The following is a 24,128-nucleotide window of genomic DNA, read 5'->3' as shown; positions in this document are numbered from 1 at the left end:
TGAGAAACAATATTCCAGTGTTGGCATAGAAGAGGTGTGCTTTCACCCAAGGAGATGTTCACAAAGGTATACTATTCACTTTAGGGAGATGACAGATGGCCAGGGTACTGCAAGCATTTTCAAATTTGGCAATACGCTGTTTGTGGCTACTGTAAACAAAATACCTTTGTGGCACACATTACATTTTCTTCCTAGATCTGGATTGATTTCTTAGAAAAGGACAGAGTTTGGTCACTTTGATGAGGTTATGACCAGTAAATAATGATTTACATAGATGACTTTATTGTTATTTGTGGGACTGTTGTGAATATTTACTGCACACTTTAACTATACATTTTTACAATATATGACTCCTTTATCTCTAAGGATAAATTCTATCACTCTTTTCAATATTGCAGCAAAAGTGGATTATAGAAGGGATGTTTTTGCCGAATGTTCATTTGGCAGCCCATTGCACTTCCCCAAATAATTTGGCAAGGATCTCAATTTGTTTTAAAAACTTCAAAGTACCTTTTGAAGGGCATTTTGTTCTTGATGTAGTCAGTGTTTAAAAAGCCTTCAGACAACATAGTGAACATTCTGTGAAAGAAATGGGACTCTTACTTTTTAGTCCTCTTTGATGGCGTATAAAATTCTCATTACCAATGTATCACACAAGAAGCATCTCATGATGGTTCAAGGCACAGAGCTCATTCAAGACCTTTGCAACCTTATTGCAAAACATGCTTAAGGCATTGGTTTTACATAAGTATTTCTAATTTTATGAACAGTCCAGTCAGCACCGTTGGGGCCATAATCCGGAAGCGGAAAGAATATCATTTCACTCTAAACCGGCAATGACCAGGTGCTCTTCGCAAGATTTCTAACAGAGGAGTTCAAAGAATAACCCGATGAGTTGTCCAAGCTCCAAGGATCACTGGCGGAGAGCTCTGGAAATACGTGGAATTAGCAGGTCAAGTTGTTTCACAGAAAAAAATAAGTAATGCACGCAACCAACATGACCTGTAGGCACGCTCACTACGCAAGACTCCACTGCTGAAGAAAAAGCATGCAGAAGCTCTTTAAATGTTTGCTGCACAACATGTGGACAAACCAGTGAAATATTGTGAGAATTTAGTCTGGTCAAGTGAGACCAAAATTGACCACTTTGGATGTCACCATATACACCATGTTTGGAGGAGAAATAGCACTGCACCTCACCCACAAACACCATACAAACAATGATGTTTGGAGGTGGGAAAATCATAGTATGGGGCTGTTTTTCAGCATATGGTACTTACTGGCAGATTTATAATTGAAGGAAAGATGAGTGGAGAAATGTAAAAGCACATTATTGATAAGACACTGCTGCCATCTATCAATATGCTGAAAATAAATGAGGGTGGGCGTTTCAGCAATACAATGATCCCAAACACACAGCCAAGCATTGCCCTAATTGGTTTCAGAGAAAGGAAATAAAGCTGCAAGAATGGCCGTCAATCACCTGACTTGATTCCAATCACAAATCTTTGGAAAGAACTGAAGATCAGAGTTCATAGAAGAGGTCCTTCAAGAATTGTATGAAAGAATGGGCCAAAGTCACACCTGCTCTAGACATGCTACTAATTTCTTCATACAGGAGGTGTCTTGAAGCTGCCATTACCAAACAAAGACTTTTCTACTCAGTATTAAACACATAACTTACGTTATGGTGGTATTTTTTTTTTATTCATTTGATTACTTGGGTTGTTACCAACATCTGGTGTACATTTCATGTCTGCAGCCCCATTAGAACTGTATTTACTGATAAAAACATTGACATGTTCAATACGTATTTCCCCCGCTGTATATACATGTGGCTGGGATGTATTGACCAAAGACCTATTATCTTTGGTTTACCTTTCACAACCAGCAAAGTTTTATTTCTCAGGACTTTAGCGTGAGTGAGTGGAAATATGTTTCCAGAGCCCAATTTAAAGCAATGTAATTATTAGAGGGGTTTTTTTTTTTGCATGCAAGGTCCTAGAACCAATGATCCATTGTAAAAACACAAACCTGATTGATTCAGTGGGGGTGCTGCTTTTCTTTTTCATTTTAAGAATATAAAACAAAAACTATTTTCATTAATCTCTGTAAGCAGCCTACAGATGCTCAAATGTTCTAATTGCTCTGCAGCCTGTTATGAGGATCGTACTATAACTAATTTGCTAAGATTTTAAACCTGATCTTTAAAAATAGTTAATATATGTACAATGTACAACATTTTGCTTTCATGTGCCATGTTATTTATTTATTTGTTTGTTTTTATTTGAGTTGTAATTGTTTTGTTTTCTTGAGGCAAGTTATTTCCTTTGACCATTGAGAAGAAAAAAAGTATGTTGGCAATGCTGATTACTCCTTGTATTTCTTGCACTGTACTAATTACTTAATAAACAAACAAACTCTGAACCCCCACCCATTACTTTTTTATGCTACACTAACACTTGGATATACATACGTAGATATACATTGTAGGTTAGACATTGCTCATAAACTGGCCAAACACATTACATTTGCACTGTGCAGTTTGCCCGATCACATCTGCCTTTGCCCTGAGCCAGTTTCCCCATTAGTCATATGTAGACAGCCTTGGAGAAAAGTTGCTTTGTGGGCCAATGGATACAAGTCTAGCAATGTATATGTCTGTGGTGTAATGATGTGTAGATTGTTATTTGTGCCATTTGTGTAAGTTACAAAATTTACAGGGACATAGAAATAAACACCCTAATTCTTTCAGTTATGTAGCACAGGTATTCCATAAAAGTTTCTTTAGTTCCTCTTTGATTTCGTTTTTTTTTTTTTTTTTTTATAAAAGATAAAAAAGATCCAGACTCTCCCCTAATCTGGCTAATTGGCTAAGCTCCACCAATTGATATTACTCTAAAATTGGACCTCCTACTTTCAACTGCATTGGTTTATAATTAAAATGTACAAAGATGTTCAAATGTGCTGTGCTGCTCTTTTTATACGCCATTCAATACTAATACTCATTAAGGGTTTAATAATTGATGAATGGATTAATTGAATTTGGTTTTCTGTAAATCTGCAGAATGTTCTGTGTTGGTTTGTGCAACATTTAAAAAGTTTTGAACAGGACATTTGAGGGTAATACATTTTTGACAGAATATATTAAAGGTTAGTTGCAGTTGGGTTTGCTATGAGCACGTGGTTCTGCAGACCGTTCTGGCCCCTAACACACTTGTCTCTGAATGTTATACGTAAAGTACCGGTATTTATTTTGAAGTTAGATTTTTTTTTTTCTTGGCCATTAAGGTAATGTAGATGTTTTAGATAAAAGTAATGAATACCTACAGCATTATAAAATATTAAGTACTATTCAGTAGAACCCAGACACTTGCTTTAATTAGATGCATAAGCAAAGGAAGCATCTAATTCACCCAGTCATGGGAATATGATCTCATCTTAACCCTTGGTTACATTTTCTACCTTGAGTTGGCTAATGTTCTAGCACTATTCTGTGAAGTTTAATAAATCAGTTCTTGATTGAAAAGATTTAAAAGCCTGAAAAAAATCACAAAAATAGTCAATGATGATGCACAAACGACCTCCATTTTCAAAGCCCTACCTCTATTTCTTTCCCAGTTTCCCCCCTAATTAAATATTTAAATAAATCCTTTCTATTTACATTACATAGCTTATTTTAGACCCAGTAACTTCATCTCTTTGGTCCTGATTTACTAAAGTTTTCCACATTGTAGAAGACAGGCTGTCAAGGGAGAACCTAAGTAATCCAGCAAACCAGGAATGGTTCTCTTAACTTAGTGCTAATTGATGGCAAATGTCTTCAATCCTGGAATAAGTCAAAGTAGTTATTATTGAGAATTACTCAGTTCAGTGAAATTGCTGAAGTACAATTACAGTCACATGCATGCACACAGTTTATTTATTTTTTATCTAACAAAACTACATAATTATATTAGCACATCTGCAATTTCAATGACAGTTCTCTGTGTTCTGTTATGACAGAGGTGAGGGTTGCAAAGCTTTTCAGCATAATGCAGAGAATTACCTTTTTATTAGGATAAGGTATTTTTAAGTAACCTAAAAAAATGTATGCGTATGGGTATATATATATGTATATGTGTGTGTTATTCTGTTGGGCAGCAGTTTAGTAACTTAAGAATGCTTACACCATTTATCAAAAAAACAAACAAAACAGAATTTGTTCTGTACTTTTCGCAAACCTGTTTGCCGCCCCAAATTAGTCAGTGGGAAGTGGAACAGGTTTTTAAAAGAGAAGAAAAAGCGATAGTGTAATATCTATAAAATGTCAAGCAAAAACTTAATCTATTTGAATGGAGTACCTTATCACCACCACTTATCAAAAAGTGCAGATAAGTGACAAAAGTGGCTAAAAGGTATTTAAAACAAACACCACCGATCTCCTCTGTAATGTATGGCATTCACCTTTTGACAATGAAGACTAAAAAAGATCAAACTTTTCTCCGTTTTTAGGATGTTTCATCTAAATACAGATATGTAAATTAGGTATACATACTATGATAAATTATCATACGTATTAAGCAAAATAAATTTGAACAAAAACTGTTTAATTATATAAAATATATAGGCAGTAAGAGACATCTTGGGCCCCGTGATAGTTCACCCATTCATCATTCAGGATTTTCCTGCAGCCCTTTTGGTATTTAAAAATAATCAGTGTGGCTAAAATCACAAGTCACTCAGCAAAACCTGGCACATGGTTTGTAAATATCAGACTGTTCTGTGTACAAATAACGCTCAAATCCATTCTTCAAGAAAACAAAACAAAGCAAAACACAAGATTGAAATAAAAAAATAAATAAAAAAAACCCTGTCTCAGTTTAAATGGGGTTTTTTTTTTTTTTTTTGACAGGGGCCAAGCCCCACCTGATAACATGTAATCTTAGTGGAATCTAGGCTTAAAACAGGCTTTTCTGTTCATCCTCAAAGCTCGAAAATCTGATTAGAGCCCATGTCTCCTTTTCTGTTATGTTTTGATGCAGATTGATTTTGAGTGATGTTCAGTGGAAACCTCTGCAGCAATTCATCATGCAATATCACTGTCCTAATAATAGTAACCCCTTGTCACTACTGAAGGACATTTCATTAGTTCTATGCATGGTTTGTGATTTGGGGGGGGGGTACAGTTGCAAAAAGACATATTTCTCCAACATATTTGTTTTTTATGGTGTTTTTTGTTTTTATGGTGTATGTATGTATGTATGTATATATATATATATATATATATATATATATATATATATATATATATAAGAGGCTTGAAGGGGTCGGAGTGGTTTGCATAACTTGCAGAAGAAATCTTTTGCTAAACACAGCTGAGGTTGTGGGTGATCCTAAGCAATGAGCTTTTCTGCAACATCTTATAACTCCTAAATGACCAAGACAAACTGCAGCAGTTTCTTTTTCCATATCAAAGCACAGCTTGTTCCTGAAGGTTATGAATGTCTAGGCTCCATAAAGATTTTTTTTTTTGCTTTGTTTTGTTTTTGAGAGTTTTATACAGTAACTGACATCACTCACGCTGCCTAATATTATGTTGAGACAAACATTGCATTTATTAAAATAATGTACCTGTTCTAGCAGTCCTACAACAAACAGTCCTAACAAACCTACATACAGTCTCATCTCATATGTAACCCGGGGACTACCTGTGTGTGTGTGTATGTATATGTACTTGTGTGTGTGTGTGTGTGTGTGTGTGTGTATGTATGTATATATATATATATATATATATATATATATATATATATGCATATATTTATACCGTATATCTATTCATAATGTATTTACTTTGCTCCTATATCTATAAATCTAATTTGTACATTTGAAATGAAATGCTTGTCGAGTGCATCAGACCTATAGTGCCACCTGCTGATCACAGATTTTATTGCATTTTTAGGCTGTAACCCCCTGGCAATGTGTGTACTTGTTTTAAATTACAATAGCAAAACCTTTTTTCTTGTAATAGAACATTTGCTTATAAACTGCAAATCTGTTTGCCCACCACTGTATTTTAAATTCATCACAGAGGTTTAGGCTACTTTGTCGTTTAAAATCTGTGTATTGTATCATGAGTTCCTTGCAACAATAGCACATGCTTGCTTATTTTAAACTAGCAGTTTCATTCTACTAAATCATGAACCAAGTCAGAATGCACATATTTATTTTGACCATGGCACATTGTTGGTAATATTTTGCTGTGTATTTTTAAGTGTGAATGTTCCTATACATTGCAGGTAAAACAGCTTTGAGAATAGTCAACTTTTTGTGCCTTGACTGTCCAGTGTTTCCCAGTACAGAATGTATAGTCACAAACTAAATTCCTTAACATATTTGCATCCCTAGGTTACTATCATAATATACACACACATTTGTCTACCATATTGTTTTATGTTTATTTATGCATTAATGTAGCTTTGAGGTATTTACCTGTGTTTTCTATGGAAGTTGATAAAGGAAGCCTGTGTATGAAGCGGTGTTATTTATATAAATGAACTAGGTTTGCCATGCTGTGGGGGTTACTTCGGTCATTTGAGAGCAGTACAGTACTGCTATTGATTACCTACTTCTTCAAAATTATATTTATTTGGCTGTCTTTTGGCTTCATTGCTTCAAAGATTTGTAGTAAAGAGAAAATGCCTGGTGATTCCGCCAGTAGCTTCGAGTTCCACGTTACTGGTGGACGTTTTCTCCCAGCTGGTTTTTTCTTTGCAGTGTTGCTGCCTATTTGAATAAACCTTTATAAAGTCAAGTTTTCCTTGCATGAGCCCCCCTTGTACCAGGAGCCATAATTACCGATATTTGGTTCTGGTTGGCACCGCGATTAGTTTGCTTCCACAGGGCTAACTCGCGGGTTGCTGAAGTTAGGTGGAGTTCTTTGTAGTCATTTTTATTGCACTGCTTTTTTTTTTTTTTTCTTGTCCCTTTTCAGTAGGTCTCCTGAATCTTATGCTTTTATATCTGAGTGTATGTATGTCTATAATAAATAATAAAATCCAATATAAAATTAATTCCTTTTTGCATTGTACCAGAGAAATCTGATCTTGGCGTATAGTAGTGGAATGTTTATACGTGAACCAGCACATACAGTATTTTAACAACAAATGACCATTTGACTTGTAATGGCCTTTCAACAGGTTTCTCATGTTAAAACTATTTAAGCTTTGTTTTGGATAGATGTTGTGTTTTTGTGATAAATCCATATATGGAGATGTAATGGAAGAAAGTAATTTGGTGGCATACTGTCAAATGCCAAACATTCTTAGTAAAAGTAGATTTCCCCTCATTTGTCTATTTATTAATAACTGGACAATAAAATATTTCAATGCCAAAAAATGTTGAAATGGTCCCTGATTTCTTAAGAAGAAAAGTTTTTCAGGTACTCTATAAAGTGCTAAAAACATGGGATGTTCTTATGGTTGTTATAAATTAGTGTGTGTGCTCAGTGTAGCAGAGCAGTGAATTGTTTCCTGATTGCCTCCCCGGTGAGCTATGCTCTGTTGAGTTTTGAAAATGGACCTAAAACAAATTCTTACTGAATATGGCAGAAGTTTACAACCCGCCTTAGGTAATCCATTAATAAAAAGCAACAGGAAAGGTATAGAAACCCAGATCTACATAATTAGTTAGAGGGAGATATTTGCATTGCAGATCCTAAGGTACGGCTTGAATACCATGATCAGCAGAGTTTTTTGTTTTTACCAAATCTCTTTAGAATAGCACTTGAAGCTAACCGTGCCTTAGGCTGGGTACATACGTGCAATGGTTCTCTTCCTATTATCTGCTCATTGCTAATATCGGATGAGAATCTGGCGTGTGAACGACCGCCCTGGCAGATTTATGGACATCGAACGATTGTAATGGAAGTGAAGGGGGAGAGCACACAGCCGGGCTCTGCTTCTCGTTCTCTCCCTCTCCATAGAGCAGAACAGTGCTGTATGTACAGTGCTCGTTCATGCATCATTCAGTCATTTGTTGTTGGAAAGGGATTGTGAAAGATCCTTTCCAATGACAATAATTGCACGTGTATATGCAGCTTTAGTTTATGGCAGTGCATGTCTCATAAAAACCTTTTCCAACCCAGTGACATCAGGGCCTTCCCTTGTTTCTCGGTTCTTTTCCTTGTCTTCCTTCTCTCTGCCATATTCCACAATGACCGGCCTCAGATGTGCACAAGAGGTACCTTAGTATGGCACTTCTGGCATCTTGTGCCATTACTCGGTGCCAGTATTGTGCACTAAGTTTCTGTACATTTACAAAAAAAAAATCTTAGCAGGCATAGGCTCTGGTACAGATACTGAAAGATGTTGCAACTTTGTTGCAAAGATGAGCAAGATATGCACTTCTGTTTTGAATGACTTTGCAACCCAAAATTCTTTACATATGGCAACGATGTGCTTGCTTTCAGAGCCAAACTGATCACTGTATTAAATAAAGGACTGAACTTTTCCCTTTCCCTGAAACTAACTTGTAACTTATGTTCGCTGTCTACTGACTTCTGTACGCATGCTAAAATATATACCATAGGTGCAAGAACTGATCCATCATTTTGAATGGTTTTTGAGTGTATGAATGTCTGACAATTTATCAGGAATCTTTCACTAAGTGTGTATGTGGCTTAAGCCAGGAAATAGCCAATTTGTCCAGGGAGCGCAGCGTTTGTTGCAAGCAAAATTAGTTTAAAACAATTTAAGGCCCAAGGTAATGACTACTTTGCTGTAAAAGGTGACCGCTTGAATCAGGATATTACTTTTAGACTGATTTTTTTTTTTTTTTTTTTTTTACATATCTCATGTTTCATCAGGGAAGGATGGTTGGGTATAAAACTCTGTTTACCTTGCTAAAGAAAAGAGCAATTTTTTTGCTGATGTGATGTTTATGTATTTGTGTACATACATATGCATATTTACAGTTTCTCCATTTGGTAGCATGATTCTGAGAGCTCATTGCATATGTAAATGGTAATAAACCAGCCAACTCTTCTGCAGTCTGTGGAAGAGGATTACTGTTCCAGTGCCATCTGCTAATCAATTCCAAAAATAGATTCTTCTTCTGATAATTTTTTCTTTTCTTGTAGATTACTGAAAGCCTTGTGAAAGCAAAACCTACCTACAACCTTTGCAGGTATGTCTCCATTATTTAATATTTTTTTTTATTATTTTACAGCAGGTGGTATCATGGTCCTGGTTTTTATGTTACTTAGTCATTGATGAAATATTTTTGAAATTAGGGCTCCTTACCCAGAAATGTTTCCTTCCAAACTGTGGCTCTTTGTCCAGTGTCAGACTTGGATAACCGGTGTCCCGGGAATAGACCACTGGCTCTTACTGTGTCCTAACATCGCCTCCTCTGTGATTATTATTATGGTCAGACGAGTTAACAAGGCCCCTGACTACTGCCCCAAAATGACCGCTTCCTCTCCAATGTTGTGTACATAATCAGCCCTTCATGGACATTAAAAATAATTGAAAAATAAAAGTGACCTGATGATCTGTTAATTTTAATAGCAGCAAGTGAGAAGTTACAATAAATGTTTTGATATGCGGTTGTGTTCTTGCTGTGTGATTATTTGACAGATCTTTTTTAAACTGTAAGGGCAAATGTCAACTCCTTTTTTAATGTAAAATTCAGGACCTTATTTGTGTTTGATTCCAGTAGACCCGAGAGGGATGAAATCTCAGTTTTTTTTTTTTTTAAAGGCTTTTTTTTTTTTGTTAAATGGAATAGTGAATACATGTATTTTAGATGTAAACCTTCTAGTCTGTGTCCTCCTTCCCGCACTTGTTTTGGGTTGGAGTGACCTTTTAAGAAGAAAGTTGGGGTTGTTATACCCGGACAGGTCAGGAGCAAAGAAGAAGCTAGTAATATACTATATTAATATATAATATACTGATAAGTGCATGTTTTTATAGTATAACAAGGATATAACAAGGATGTTTGGCCAAAATGAGCTAATATTAATCATGTCTGGTTGAGGACAGTGTATAATTGTTAAAGCAGAACTTTCTTTCCGGGACTCACCGTTATGTCTTATGCCACCATCTTCTTGATGACGTCTCTGAATCTTGCACTGTACAATATTTAATAATAAACGTATTTAATAATAAACTTTAAAAATAAAAAAAACAAAAATCTGTTAAAAAATAAAAAAAGTAGTTAAACATGTAATGTAAGTGTACAGTAGCATATATTGGGCTCAATACAGTTATTTTGTATTGAATCCAATACAAAATTATTTGAATTTCCCGCCGATCCGCCCGCACCGACGCATCCACCAATGTTACCGGGAAACCCCAGAGATCGTCTCTGCATTCGCTGGCTGGAGATCGAAGAGGACGGACGTGTCCCCAGGACCTGTGGGGACCAGCAGGATGACGGGGATGACAACGGAACAAGGGAAGTGTTTTTTAAAGCTACCCCGAGTGTGACTCGGGATTACCGCTATTTGCAGGTAAATCCACCCCGAGTCACACTCGGGAATACCGCTTAGGGGGGTTAATACAAGCCCTAAATTTTTGTACCCAGTTTTTCCTTTTCCTAAAATACTGGTACACAAGGTGTCCTGTTATATCTGGCATTTTTAGTCTGTGTAAGGAGTGTAATGGTTACTTAGATGTTTGTTTAGACTGCTAATATACAGAAAATAGATTGAAATGTCAATAGAAAGAAAAGGGGAAAAATAATAACCAAGATTATTTCCCTTTTATTGGCTGAAACTTAATACTTTAACTTTTTTCCTTCCCCTCCCATTACCAATTAAAACTCTTGTTTTCTGTTTTTTGTTTTTTTATTTTAGACACTGCAATGCCATTACTAGGTTACTGTATGTCTCTGTATAGTAAAGGCTAATCATGGCTGGTAGCAGGGATCAGTAGGATGTTGTACATGGCTTCTTGAAAACAAGAAGCTGTGATAAGTCCTATATGGGGTCCTTCATGATTGAAACAACTGAAAGAAACGGTTGGGACACTAGTTTTAAGGCTAGAAAGTAAAGGGCTAGATTATGCTGGACATGTTACAGCCATGAAATGAGACGGGCTCTATTTTGCTACAGCTTTTAATGCACACTGAAGACGTCTGTAGTGTGCAGTAATCATAGTGTCAGAATAGCCTGTACAATTGTGCAGGTAAGGCTTAAATTTTGTTTCAACACATGTTTTCTATATTTAATTGTTTATTTCCTAAATAGGAAACCTTATTCTTCAGAAAGGTGTTTTTTCTCTGCCTCTCCTCGGTCTTTCCAAGCTTCTCAGTTATGCAATGACAACAGATGGTATAATACTAAAGTATAGGTCTGCAGCTGCTGTCAGGATTAATACTTTATTTTTGTTCTATATTAAGTTTAATTTTGTGATATTCTGGACTCCTTACATAGTACTAACAATTTACTTGTATTTATTTCTATGCTAAACCTAATCCTTAAAATCCCTTTACTACTTTTTTTTTTTTTTTTACCTTGCCTGCATGTTTTCTTTTTTTATATACAAACTCTGAAACCCAAAGCGGAACCAATACACACTGCCACCCTCCCCAATAATCTGTGAATTATCAATACAGTTCTCAGATCCAAAGAGACTAGTTAACTCATTGGCCTTGATTTATTAAAGCTCTTCCACTACTGGAAAAGATAGACTATCCTTGGCGATCTAGCAGTCTTGGGATGGATCTGATCCAGGACTGAAAACATTTGCCCATCTAATAGTAAATGAATAAGTAATCCATTCTAGGTTTGTTGGATCACCCAGGCAGTGCTTACCAAGTGCAGTGTTGTGTCTTTAGCTTTTCAGCTTTACATTAATCGGTGCATGTACTGTCCACAGCAAATCATACAAGGAAACGCCGTCTACTATCGGTGCACATTGCAATTGCTGGTACACTGTGACAAAAATCACAGAGGTGGGAATGGTGTTATGGGTATGACTTATCTTGGTAAGCTTGTTAAATTTGCCGGCCCAGCTTGGCCCCTTAGTTTACATTTGCTGGGACCTGGGTAAGGTCAGCACTCCTCTGAAATGGTAACACCTTTCCAATCCATGTGGAACATATCGTCACTTCCACAAGTCATGGCACCATAATCTGAGCACCTGAGCTGCATATTTATTTCGGGGTGGGGAGGTGTTAAAGGCAGAGGCAAGTTGTGTGTTTTTTGGGACCAAGTCAGAAATGGCAGTTTACCTAATCTCTCAGTATGGAGCCTGTTTATTATTCTAAAGTACTCCCCACTGCTCACTAGGTTTTTGACAGATTGTTTGATTTGTGTTGTAATTTATTTTGCAAGCAGCCATGTTGACTGGTGCTTCCTACCACTACAGTAAAAATAACAAATTACACAAAAACTGGAGAAAGCAGATTTGGAAAACATTCCAAAGGCTTTGTAGAGAAAAATATCTAATTTTCTGCACTTAAAACAGTAAAAAATATTTTTAATTATTTTCTTGGCAAGAGGGTTTTTCTGCATACATTTGCATTATGTGGAGTTCATAACTGTTTATGTTCATCATGGCTTTAAAATGAATATTAAGTTTGAGCTCTGCATTAAAAAAAGCTGACACAGCTTAGTCTTTATTTAAAGATCTCTGGGTCCATGCTGTGATTATATGGTATTAAATAATAAAAGAAAAGGCTTGCTGTTTGCTTACTTAAGTATGTGACAAGCCTTTAATAAAAAAAGGATACAAGTGTCTCCAAAGGGCGAGGCACCACTGTAGGAAAGTTTTGAAAATCTGTAAAATGGCATTATTAAAGAGTATAAGCCTTAAGTGATGTCTCCCTTGCAGATAGTGGTTAGAACATGTTAGTCTGGAGCCCATTCACTATTTCCATTTATTGTGCATTGCACATTGTCCTGTTAATGTATTGTTGTGGGAAGGCAGTCACTTTATTATATTGGCCTGTGAATGCATGGAAACCACACAGCACACCAAAATGCCCAGTGGATTATTGCAAGGCATGTGTGTCAGAGCTGCAGTTGCATTGGGATGTTTTTCAGAATACACAGCCTCACCCTTTAGTGTGACTTATTTATATATTGGTATATGCCAATAAATTACATCATCATCATCTTTTGGTAACTTGCTAAACTGTCTGAAAGTATCCGTTAAACATCTTCAGTGGCACTTCAGATACAAAACTTAGGCTGGATTCCATGTAACTTCTTTCACTTTGATTAAAAGTGGCTGGCTAGAAAAGTGCAAGCAGTTCAGTTTTCCAGTTTAAAAAAGAAAGTGGTTGTATATTGGAACCTGCATCTCTTCCTGAAAGTGTTTGATGATATTTGTAGGTGACTACTGCTTTGGGCACCAGTGGTCGGTTTTGTGAATTTGATTTTCTGCACCATGGCATTTCACATTGTTCTGATGGTTCTAATATTTTGGCAACCAAGAAGTATGAAAAAGCCTCTGGGTTCTAGAGCATTTTAGAGATGAGGCCTTATTGGACCGATTTTTTTTTTTTTAATGTATCTGGGGTTAGTTTTTGGTTTATGGTATTCCGCAAATGGCATACATTACATAAATGGAAAAGGTAACTGGAAGGTGCAAGGGATGCTGCTTTTCATCTGTAAAAGATTTGGTATTGCTAGTAATCTTGGATCACTGATGGCACATGGTAATAATACTTTGTGTGCTACAGCTATTTAGAATGTGTGTGATTAAGTGGATGGTGCCCTCTTGTGGGAGAAATGGTTACAGCAGTTTGTATAAAGTTTGTTTTGTTGCTGATCTCTATTTATTTTTACTTACTCTTTGTACTGCTCCATTGTTGCTTAAGAGAGGGCTGTGAACTATTCATATTGTTATAGGCAGGAATCTATATTCACATAATCCTCCTATGTCTTGTATCCTAGTTACATGCTCTGCTAACTTTTTTCTAGCTTTAACTCTGAAATGAAATATGTAACTGCACTTACATAATAATGTCTTGTATGTGGATGAGCCTTTTAGTCATACACCATGATCCTGGGAGTAAAAAAAGCTTGTGATATTTGCTTGGGGGTCTATCTGCCCATTGTCATTCCAATCCTATCATTCCTGTATCTTTTCACTTTAGTCTTCTCTAAGCTTTTTACTTACTTCTTCAAAATTACAGTCTTCTATCAAAGTCCTGGCACACCTTAATTTTTCTTCTTTCCTTTGTTTTTGGCTACTCTGGTTTCTGTTACTGGCCTCATAATAATGATTGAATGTTTGATAATTGTCATTGATAAAAAGTGTAACTAAACTCACTCATTACCGGTATTCAGTTCTCCTACGATCATACTTGGTTCTCACTTAACTTGACGAAAGGATTGTACTGTAACTATGTGCCAGCCCATTACTTCTGTGAATCCTGATTTATCTCCTATTGTTTTTCTAAAACTGTATTGGCCATAACAGAGATTCACTGATAAGTTAATACAACGCTGCCGATACCTATTGAAATGTTTGTCCTAAGAGTCAGATCTGAGGCCCCTGAATAATTGCTGTCATCACCGCGACCTCTAATATCTGCTTGCCGTTATGTGTACGTTACACCCATTAGGGAAGTCTCAATGGTAAAACTGAGATTTCCCTATACATAATACCCAAAAAGGCCCTGTTCAGTACTACAAGAACAAAACAAAAGCAGGGATATGTCAGGTGTTACAAAGGGGAATTGTTTTGCAATTATTGTCCTGACATTAGGTGATCATACTTATCTTCCCTTAAAGTAAGCAGGTTCCTACCTGGTTCACTTGTGCAGGGTTTCTGTATCACTACCATTAGATGGAAACCTAAATCAGTGTTTTTCAACCGCTGTTCCGCGGCACACTAGTGTGCCTTGAGAGATCTTCGGGTGTACCGTGGGAAATTATCCAATTTCAGTTAATTGGTCCTAAAATGATTTATTTACTGCAAAAAATTTGTCCTAATTTGTCTATACCAGCGATGTATAGTGAGATGTATAGTGATAGGCAGAACCAAAAAAAACTCTTCCACTAGATGGCAGCAGGTAGCTAATTTACGTGTCTGACTTTTTGGTGGTGTTCCGTGGGATTTTTCTAATTGTAAAATATGTGCCGCGACTAAGAAAGGTTGGGAAACACTGACCTAAATAACTCTGACGTGTTGGTTAGTACATGTCAGATAAAGGGGTCTTTTTTTTATTCTCAAGCCTAAACAAATATAATTAATGGAATCTAAATATGCAGATTTCTGCACTGTACTTCTTTTTAACCTGCATCGGGTGAGAAAGACGTTTATTTTGTTTTTTGTCTACATCAGGGCCCATATATCAAGTTAAAATAAACTTTTCTCTCCACTTTCAGAAAGTGCAGCAAATGTCCTTTTCCAGTTGAAAAGGGTGCAGGATTCCCTGAATGTTTAATATGGAATGCAGCACAATTATATAAAGCGGAGAAAGACTCGAATTTGAGATTCATCTTTTGCAAAAAAATGTGCTTAGCACTTGGTAAATGGCAAACACTGAAGATATGAGCAACACCTACAACTTGATACATTATAAATGTGTTGATTAAAAATGTTGATAATTACAACCGAACTGATGTTGAAAAAGCCCTTTAGCAGTTGATAAATAGTCCCTGGTATTTATGTAATATCTACTTGCAATCTTAGTTATTGACCAGTGGATGGCGCCATGCTATCATTTGTTAAATTGTGGTTCACTCATACTGATATGCAGACTGCTCACAAAATACGTTTGCTTTATAAGACTTATTTTTAAGATTTTAGGTATGCAGTAATTTGTGTTAGAGATTTCTGTAAGCATCTAATAGGCTGCAGAACTGCTCCCAATTATGTGATTTATAAAGTGCTTAATGGAGAAAATCATTTCTGCCCCTGCAAATAAAGCTGTTTTCCCCTTGCCCTGTGCTTTATGGTTATATCAGCCTTGCACATTTCTCTGTAAAAACCCTGTTACAAATAAGGAACATTTTGAATTTTTTTTCCATACAAGGACATAGAAGTTTAAGTCTTAATATAACCTCTAAAATGTAGTTTAGTCTTCATTTCAGAAGATTCTAACAAGTCAGATTTCAGACGTGTTTTATTTGTTCTCTGTTCTTTGTTTAGTAGATGTCTGCTTGGTTAGCCAACATATCAGTGTAGAATTTAAAAATATTAGTTCAAGGAGTTTATTTTATTATATCACAAGGTTCTAAAGAAAAGACAGAATAGTATCAAGGAGCTTTGCTAATTAACATAAACTATGGGACATTTCATCAGCAAATTCACAACACAGTTGGACATAAATTGAACAGCCTCTTGTAGTCTGTGACAGTTCTTTGTGGAGCCTGAAGTCCTAGACAATCAATTAGGACTTTTGTAACTAAGGTTTGTAAAGGCCTGAAACAGATTTATCACAAATGAGACAGAATTTCACTCCAAACAGATTCATAGTATAAATAGGCTGTGATCAGGGGAAGGTTTTATTCTGTTGTAGTGTGATGTTAGACCAGCAGAGGGAGACATTCATGAGAAAAGCTTAAAGTTCCAGGCTGATAGGGATGCATATTAAAGAGGTATGCAAATTATTATTTTTTTATAAACATTGTAGGTACCAGTATTAAACCTTTTTCAAGAAAAAGAAAAATCTTCTATGGCAATTATGAAACTTCATTCTTTCTCCCCCAACCTAAAAAGCTGCCTGATGGTTGTTCAGAGGACTCTGCTAGAGTTGTTTGTGCTCTTGCAGTAGACCAGGAACACAAGTGGTCAGAGCTGCGCACATTCCTGACACATCACAAGATGCTGTTGGTGTCTGATTAGGAAATGACAGTAAGTCCAGTCCTGTACAGACAATAAGAGATACCAATAATAGGAATATAGGGTATGTTTCAATGTTTCCGTTTTACATATGTCTCCCCCTACTCTCCCCTAAGGGATGGGGACTGCTGTAGTCTCTTGGCATCCTGGAACTACAGGTATCCAGTAACTTCCAAAGCAGAAAAAGAAAACTTACCATGCTTGAGCTGATACTCTTCTGTACTTAACATTGTCCACGGTTCTGATTACACTGTCATAATAACATTAGATCTAAGGAGTGACATTTTCTCTCCGCTAACCATTTTGAACTTGCCTCCACTCCCTCCCTCCTGACTTTCATTCACTCTTCATTCAGTTAGATGCTATACCTGGACAAATAAAAAATTATCCATAAAATGCCGGCAAGAACGGTCAGTTTTTGATGGTGATGTGTCAATTAAATGAGAGTGACTGATAGTCTCGGGATCCAGGGACGGGGCAGAGCCTTGCTACTGTGAAAGAGACATCCAGACTTCAGGCTTGCTTTTAGGAAGTTGTTTCAACTTTAAAAAAATCCTATACATTGCAAATGAAGCGTATAAAAGCTGTACCTCAGAAGACATGTTAGATCTGCCTACATATGTTCATAGCCGTTTCCACCATTTAATTTCAGACATGGCACAACCCAGGTTTGAGCGTGAGAGAATCCACAGGACACTCCGTGCGAAGCCCAACTCAGGTGAGCAATATACCAACAACAATTTCAAACTTCTCTATTTTCAGGGAGATATCCTCGTAGCACAAAATTATAGCAGCCCTACAGATAGCGAGATTTACCTTCACTTTAATAACTGCCTGCCAACTGAAATATCATAGCAGCCTTTATAGTAGACCATATATATAATAAAATGCTGGGATTTCATGGTGAAATAGGCTTTCCCAGTAACGGGTCTCATTTCATCAACAAGGCTGGTTGCAAACCAAATAGGGCCTAGCCTTTATAGTTGATGTTTATACCCTCTACAACCAGTATTCTGTCCAACAGAACTTTCTATTTCAGTTAGGTGTATGGTAAACGGTAGAGGTTGTCCCTGAGTTAAAGACATCTGACATATGAATGACTCCTAGATACCAACGGGGCTTCCCTGCTGCTCCTGTGCAGGACGGAGTCTTGAAGAGGGAAGGGGACGGTTTGCATGATTTGAAGAAGAAATCTTTTGCTAAACACAGCTGAGGTTGTGGGTGATCTTAGGGGGTGAGCTCTTTCTGCAGCCTCTTGTAACTTTTAATGACCAAGCCAAACTCTGCAGTTCTTTCTTTCATATCAAAGCACAGCTTGCTCCAGAAGTTTATAAATGTCTAGGCTTCATAAAAAAAATATTTTTTGCTTTGTGATTAGCTCACAGTGAGGATTTTATACAGTAACTGACACCATGCTGCCTAATAACTTGTTGAGACAAACATCTGTCCTAATTGCATTTATTAAAATAATGTACCTGTTCCAGCTTACATACAAATTCAGCTTAAGAACAAACCTACAGTCCCTATCTCGTATGTAACCTGTATTGACTACCTGTATTGAAAGAGCAAGTGCTGATCCATTTGCTTACTTTCTTTCCTCAGTATGTTTTAATTTTGTTACCTGACAGGCAACTAGGAGTTTTATTGGAGGTCCATAATGGCAGATTATGGCTCTAGTCAGGATAGCAACTTTGACCCATCACCGTTCAACCCCTTAACCACACATACACACTTACTTCAAGTGAAATGAAGGACTTGATTGGTACAGAGAAACCTTTTATTGTTCATTGTCTTTACTTATTTGGTCCCCCACATAGGTTCCTACAAGTGTATCCTCCTTTGTGAACTGACCTGCAGGTGCAATGCTTAGACCAAGTCTCTATTCCCTTGGTTTGCTGCAGGAGCATGCAGGTCAAAGCCAGGCTCCCAAGACATCCTTACCTAGATTGCCTTCTGAATGTTCTGGCTATGTTAGGATTAAACATGTTTTGCTTACTTTTTTATACATACAGCAACAAGCTACATTCTAAAATCCCTTTGTAGAGTTGTGGTCCCTTACTGTTTGTGACTACTCGGATTTTATATGGAAATTTGTTCAGAGATATAAGTAAGCAATATATCTGTCCATTTAGGGTTCCCATGTTAATAGCAAAGTCTATCTACTTGACTTTTATTTTAATAGAACACTGGGTGAAACCCCCTGTCTTCACTTGGTTAACAAAAGAAATTGAATCATTCTTCTCTTCTGGCTATGCGTTTATTACAAGGATCTTTGTCTTTTACCACCATTGTTTCCATGACACATGCAAACCCTTGAAGCATTCAAAACATTAAGTGTACATATTTCTGAACAGTTTATTTTGTTTGTGGTAGCTACGTTTTATCTGGAGAAGTTGATGTTTAGTTTGGTTAGTGGACTTTGGTTAGTGGACTTTGTGTAATCTTTCTTCAAGCTGATATTTGTAACAATTATTTCTATTTGCTTGAATTTTTAAGGCTTTTGGATACTGACTTAGCTGTTGTGTATTTTTTCATTTAGCCCTAGGTATGCCAAATAGGTTTATCTTTAGAGCTACAATACGATGTTTGCCTTTGTTTACTTTTTAGTGCTGAATTATCTTTTATTGTGTGGCCACTTCTAGCACCCCTTCCCCAAGCATCCTGTCTGTTTATCCCCCCCCCCCCTTTTTTTTTTTTACAGTCTGTAAAGTTTTTTGTACTTTTGAGTTTGGTTATAGTGGATTGCTTGCTTCTTTAGTTATCCTTTGTGGATTATTGTTGGCCACCAGAAGATGGTGCTGTGTCTTCATGTAAAGTGTGTAACAAACTGATAATTTTACTACATTTTCAGACCAAAATATTCTTGCTTTATATGGTAACTGTTAAGGTGTAATTTAGATTTATAGGTTGGATGTAGTGGGGGGCTGGGGAGCAAACCTATTTGGACATATGTGTGCTAGTTCTGGAAAGTTTTGTGGAGTCAATGTATGACCTACTTATTTTTGAGATTTCTGTGGTCATGGCAGCTGAGCAAAGCATGAAAGTCTTAGGCCATGTTCAGACCTCCCTTGTTTCTGGCTTATTTACATGTTGTTACAAACTGCAAACGCTTACAAAAGCCTCGTAATAGTAGTTTAAAGAAAAATAAATGGTTCTGTTTTTTTTGTGCAGGCTTTAGGCTTTTTCAAATGTTTGTTCAGAAGCTTTATGTATCTTCCGGGGTCATTTGGCCATCCAAACATCTCCATAGATTTGCAAACGCCTATAAAAGCCTGTGCTGGCTTTCGCAAACAAGGTTTTTTTTTTTAATTTTTATTTTGCCTGAAAACTATCCTTGAAGCCTAGCTGTGTAGAGTAGGCTTCCAGAAGCATTAGCAATGTTTTTCAGAAGCAGTTCTGAACATAACCTTAGTATAGAGATCTTTTCACTTACTAGTTATACAATTCGGAGATGGATTACATTCACAAGCCTTCTCCTTCGTTTTTTTTTTTTTTTTTTTTTTTACTGTTTTGCATCCTCTGTACATTGCCCACAAAAGGCACTTTGCCCCTTTGGACACTGATGAGCTGATGTGCTACTGCCAGCATGAGAACTTGTATTCATTGTCCTTGGAGTCATTTATACCCAATGTCCAGAGGATCAAGGTTTTATTCATTCTTCATACATCTTTCTTCAGATGGTTTGTCGACTAAAAAGCACATTTTCTATTACATTGCAGTTTAATGGTGTTGCATTTAGGGTTGATTTAGAAATGGGAATAATCATAGCTGCCTGTGGACAAGTTAATTTAAAAATTCAAGGCTTCTGAAGATCCATTAGCATGACAGATTTAGTATGATAAAGCAGAGTATGCCATTCATTGGCACTTGCTGAATTATAAGTGATAAGTACAGCAAATTGGTTGAGGGATTGTGATTTCCCCTTCTCTGCTTCATATCTGTCACTGAAAGTATTATCTCAAATCCAATGTCTCCGGCAACTGTAAAAATAAGAAGCTCTACCTCATCTGTTTTTCCCACCAGTGCTTTGATTTATGTAATGTTTATTACTGACATACACAGGTTTTAGTGTGTTTAAGCAAGAGCTGAGTAATAAATTATAGTCTTTTAAGACGCATTGCTAGACACTATAATGTCTGTAATAGCTGGGAACTTTGATTTGCATTGTGTTGTATTGCTTATGTAATGGAAACTTTTATATAACGTTTGTTTTTACTCTTAAGCTTACAGGTTTAAGTATTTTGTAAAATAGAATGAATCTATTGCAAAGTGAGATTCTTCATTGTTCTTGGTTACACTGACCGTAACTTAAAAGGTTATTGTCACAAACTGATGTGTCAGTTTTTTTAGATAGCTACACACCTGTGGTCAGGATGCCACGTGGATATTCGGACTTCTGCTGCAAAACCATCCAAGTAAAGCTTCTTTCTGCATTCTTTGTAATAGATCAGAATATACTGAATAGGGATTATTGCATTATCCGAACTGCTATGACCTGGCTGTTAAGAACACATTGTCTGTATCTCCTAGAAACACAAAATCCAGTAATTTAGCCAAATGCTTCCTTTCAAAATTAGAATATGTAGGTATGCATGACCAAAGGCTTTCTCTTAGGTCCTGGATGGCATAGTATTGGTAATTACAATGCCAGTTGGTAATGGGTGACTATGACTGTTTGGACTAGTGCAACCTTTAAACTATAGATCATCTTCAAATGTTGCTTTATCCAACATATTGGAATTGACCATGACCACATTCAGTATTTTTCATGACTTTATGCTTTTTGTTTATGTTGTTCTGTCAACAACTTGCATTGAGGCCAGAGACTGCCAGAGTAAGGGCATTTTCAGAAGGAGGTCAAAAATGGCAAAAATGACTTCCCATTCCTTTGTACAATTTTCTTTTCTAGGCTAAAATTAAGCAGCCTTGTAGCCATATTATGGATTCATGTATACCACTGACATACCACTAGTACTGATATGTGTTTTGCTACTGTACAAAAACTAATTCAAACACAGGAAGAAAAGTGCATACAAGTAACGTGGACCTGCCATGCAATTATAAAATTGACTTTCTTGTCAGCGCAGCCTCCCCACCCACTGCCATAACAAAATACATATCATATACATTTGTGTGATAAAAGGTAACTTTTATAGTTATGGGATTTCCCTCCCTTCCCATGACCTAAAGCATCCAACCTTCATCTTCCACACATTTACAGATATCCTGGTCATTCTTAGTGGCTACAGCTTCCTCTCATCTTTATAGTCAGCAATGTCTGCCCTCCAATGTCCCATTGGCTTCTATTGGAGTGGAAGGTTGGTTAGCTTAAGTCAGTGGAAAGAGGGAAAGGGGTAACTCTTTGTTTAAAATAACATTTATCCTGTAATGTTAAAACATAGCGGGCTATTGGGGGGGTAATATCACTACTGTGATCAGACCCCACAATAATGCTGATTGCCAAGGTATTTATTGGAAAGCATTCCTTGCTTACTATCCATGGCCATTCAGAGATTGCTAGTTTCTGATAATTACCCTGGAAAGACATAATATAGTGCCTAGTCAAATCCCTGAACTCACTAAATACTCAAAGGGTAATGAAGTGTTCACCTGTTTTAGAGTTGGGTTGCTGGCAAACAATGTCTGGTTTATATTGACTGCCTAGTTGGTTAATTTATTTCTCCTCCTAGTCAGATCACATCAAGAATTGGCAGACAACCATGATAAATGTGCTGGTGCTGAATAAGGAAACTCGACAGATCACATATGATATGCAGGCGTTGAATGCTCTTATTCTTACACCTGCAGATCTGTTCGTGTGTAAAAGAGGAAAGCATATTTGAAGAAAATTAGAAGGACCACTTTTATCTTGTTTCCCTCCCCTTGGTAAGCTTTCCACACAAATACGTTTACCAATTCCATGTATTCCAAACCTAAATATAATGATTTGTGCCTGAATATGCAAGGTATAATTCAAGTATTTGGAATAATTGTCAGTATCCATCAGCCCACTGCTAAAGCACAAGTACAAGCACATATATTTCAAGTATTTGTAGAGTCATCAGTGGAGAAATGACCACATCTAAAGAAAGAAAATCTATTTAGAACAAAATGCTGAATCAAGTTTCCAATTTCATTTTTGTATTACATGGTTAGTTACCACAAATTGAACTGTTTGTGATTTATTGCACAATGCTCTGTGGTTGAGTCCATTACATACAGATTTTTTTTAAACAGATTGTGTAGGCAATATCTGAGCTTTTTACAGATCGTAGAATACGTAATTTCCGTTTTAAAATCATGTAAAGCTTTAAAATGTATAGTACAACAAGAACTTGAAGGCTTTGGGACAAGCCAGGCAGTCTCTTTACAAGCTTCCCTCTACATTTTGTCACCCTGAAAATGCAGCATGTTTAACCATTTTCTATGGGTTAGTTTTAGAACAAATTGCTATTGTGCACAAGGCTGTAGGATGTGTGATGGCCGGAAACTAGGTGCTGTCATCCTGGAAAGATCTGCCCCCCTTTATGCAATATATAAATATTACGTATGTGTGTGTAATCAATATGAAATTACAATCATCTGTGGAGAAAGCAATGAAATATTGTACATTTCATCTAAAGCCTAAATAATTTCAGGTAAAGATACCGTAATCATCATTGTTGAATTTTGTTCCACGGGTTAATTTCCCTTGCAGAAGAAATGAGTTAAATTATATACTTGCTGTCTTGTCAAAAGCCATCGGGTTTGGCAATATTTTTTCCTTTTAACCTAGCTCCATTTCCTGTCTTGAGTTAGAGAGTGAAATTGAAATAATGTGGTACATAGCTGGGAAGACACATGGGGACCGTGGCACAAATTAGAACTGTCACAAACATTTTACAGCAGCTGTGGAAAATGAGGCTGGATGGTGCACACTAAATGTCCTTGAATATCTGCCTAAATTACTTTTATTATTAGAAATGCTTACTGAGTCATTACCCAATGTATGAATTTTTTTTCAAAACCACTTTAGCTATATGTGTTTCATTTTTTTATCTAGCATTTTATTATTTCCAAATACTGGTGTTGCCATTTTTATTACATATTACATTAGCAAAACTGCCATTGCTTTGTTTGTTACCTCGTCACATTATACCCAAACTTGGCAGTGAAGGCCTGTTTTGTGTAGAAGGCGATGAGGTGAAATTCTCAACCTATTCCTTGTTACTGGAGGCTTACAAAATGAGCGCGTAAGCACTGCTGTGCCAGGCTATTACACTGGAGCAGTTCATATATACAATGCTTAGCTTAGATCCTGTTGAACAGCATTTTGACATTATTAGCTTGTCAATTCTAAAAAAA

At 36.6% G+C, this 24,128-nt stretch overlaps 1 protein-coding gene across 5 annotated transcripts in view; it reads left to right on the top strand.

Annotated features, from left to right (window-relative positions):
• The window catches only part of ADARB1 (adenosine deaminase RNA specific B1), a 63,176-nt gene that overhangs the window by 12,371 nt on the left and 26,677 nt on the right, over nucleotides 1-24,128 (top strand). For 4 of the 5 annotated variants that reach the window (XM_072418606.1, XM_072418607.1, XM_072418604.1 and 1 more), the window contains exons 2-3: nucleotides 9,119-9,165; nucleotides 17,437-17,502. In XM_072418606.1, the coding sequence (XP_072274707.1) occupies nucleotides 17,439-17,502 (64 nt within the window). In that variant the 5' untranslated portion in view covers nucleotides 9,119-9,165; nucleotides 17,437-17,438. The remainder of the gene's footprint in view (nucleotides 1-9,118; nucleotides 9,166-17,436; nucleotides 17,503-24,128) is intronic. The other variant, XM_072418609.1, reaches the window with a different exon arrangement.

The sequence above is a fragment of the Pyxicephalus adspersus genome, chromosome 7 (assembly GCF_032062135.1).
Source record: "Pyxicephalus adspersus chromosome 7, UCB_Pads_2.0, whole genome shotgun sequence".
In the NCBI taxonomy this organism is placed as follows: domain Eukaryota; kingdom Metazoa; phylum Chordata; class Amphibia; order Anura; family Pyxicephalidae; genus Pyxicephalus; species Pyxicephalus adspersus.
Note: the sequence above shows the minus strand (reverse complement) of the source record. Positions and strands in the feature narration are given on the sequence as shown.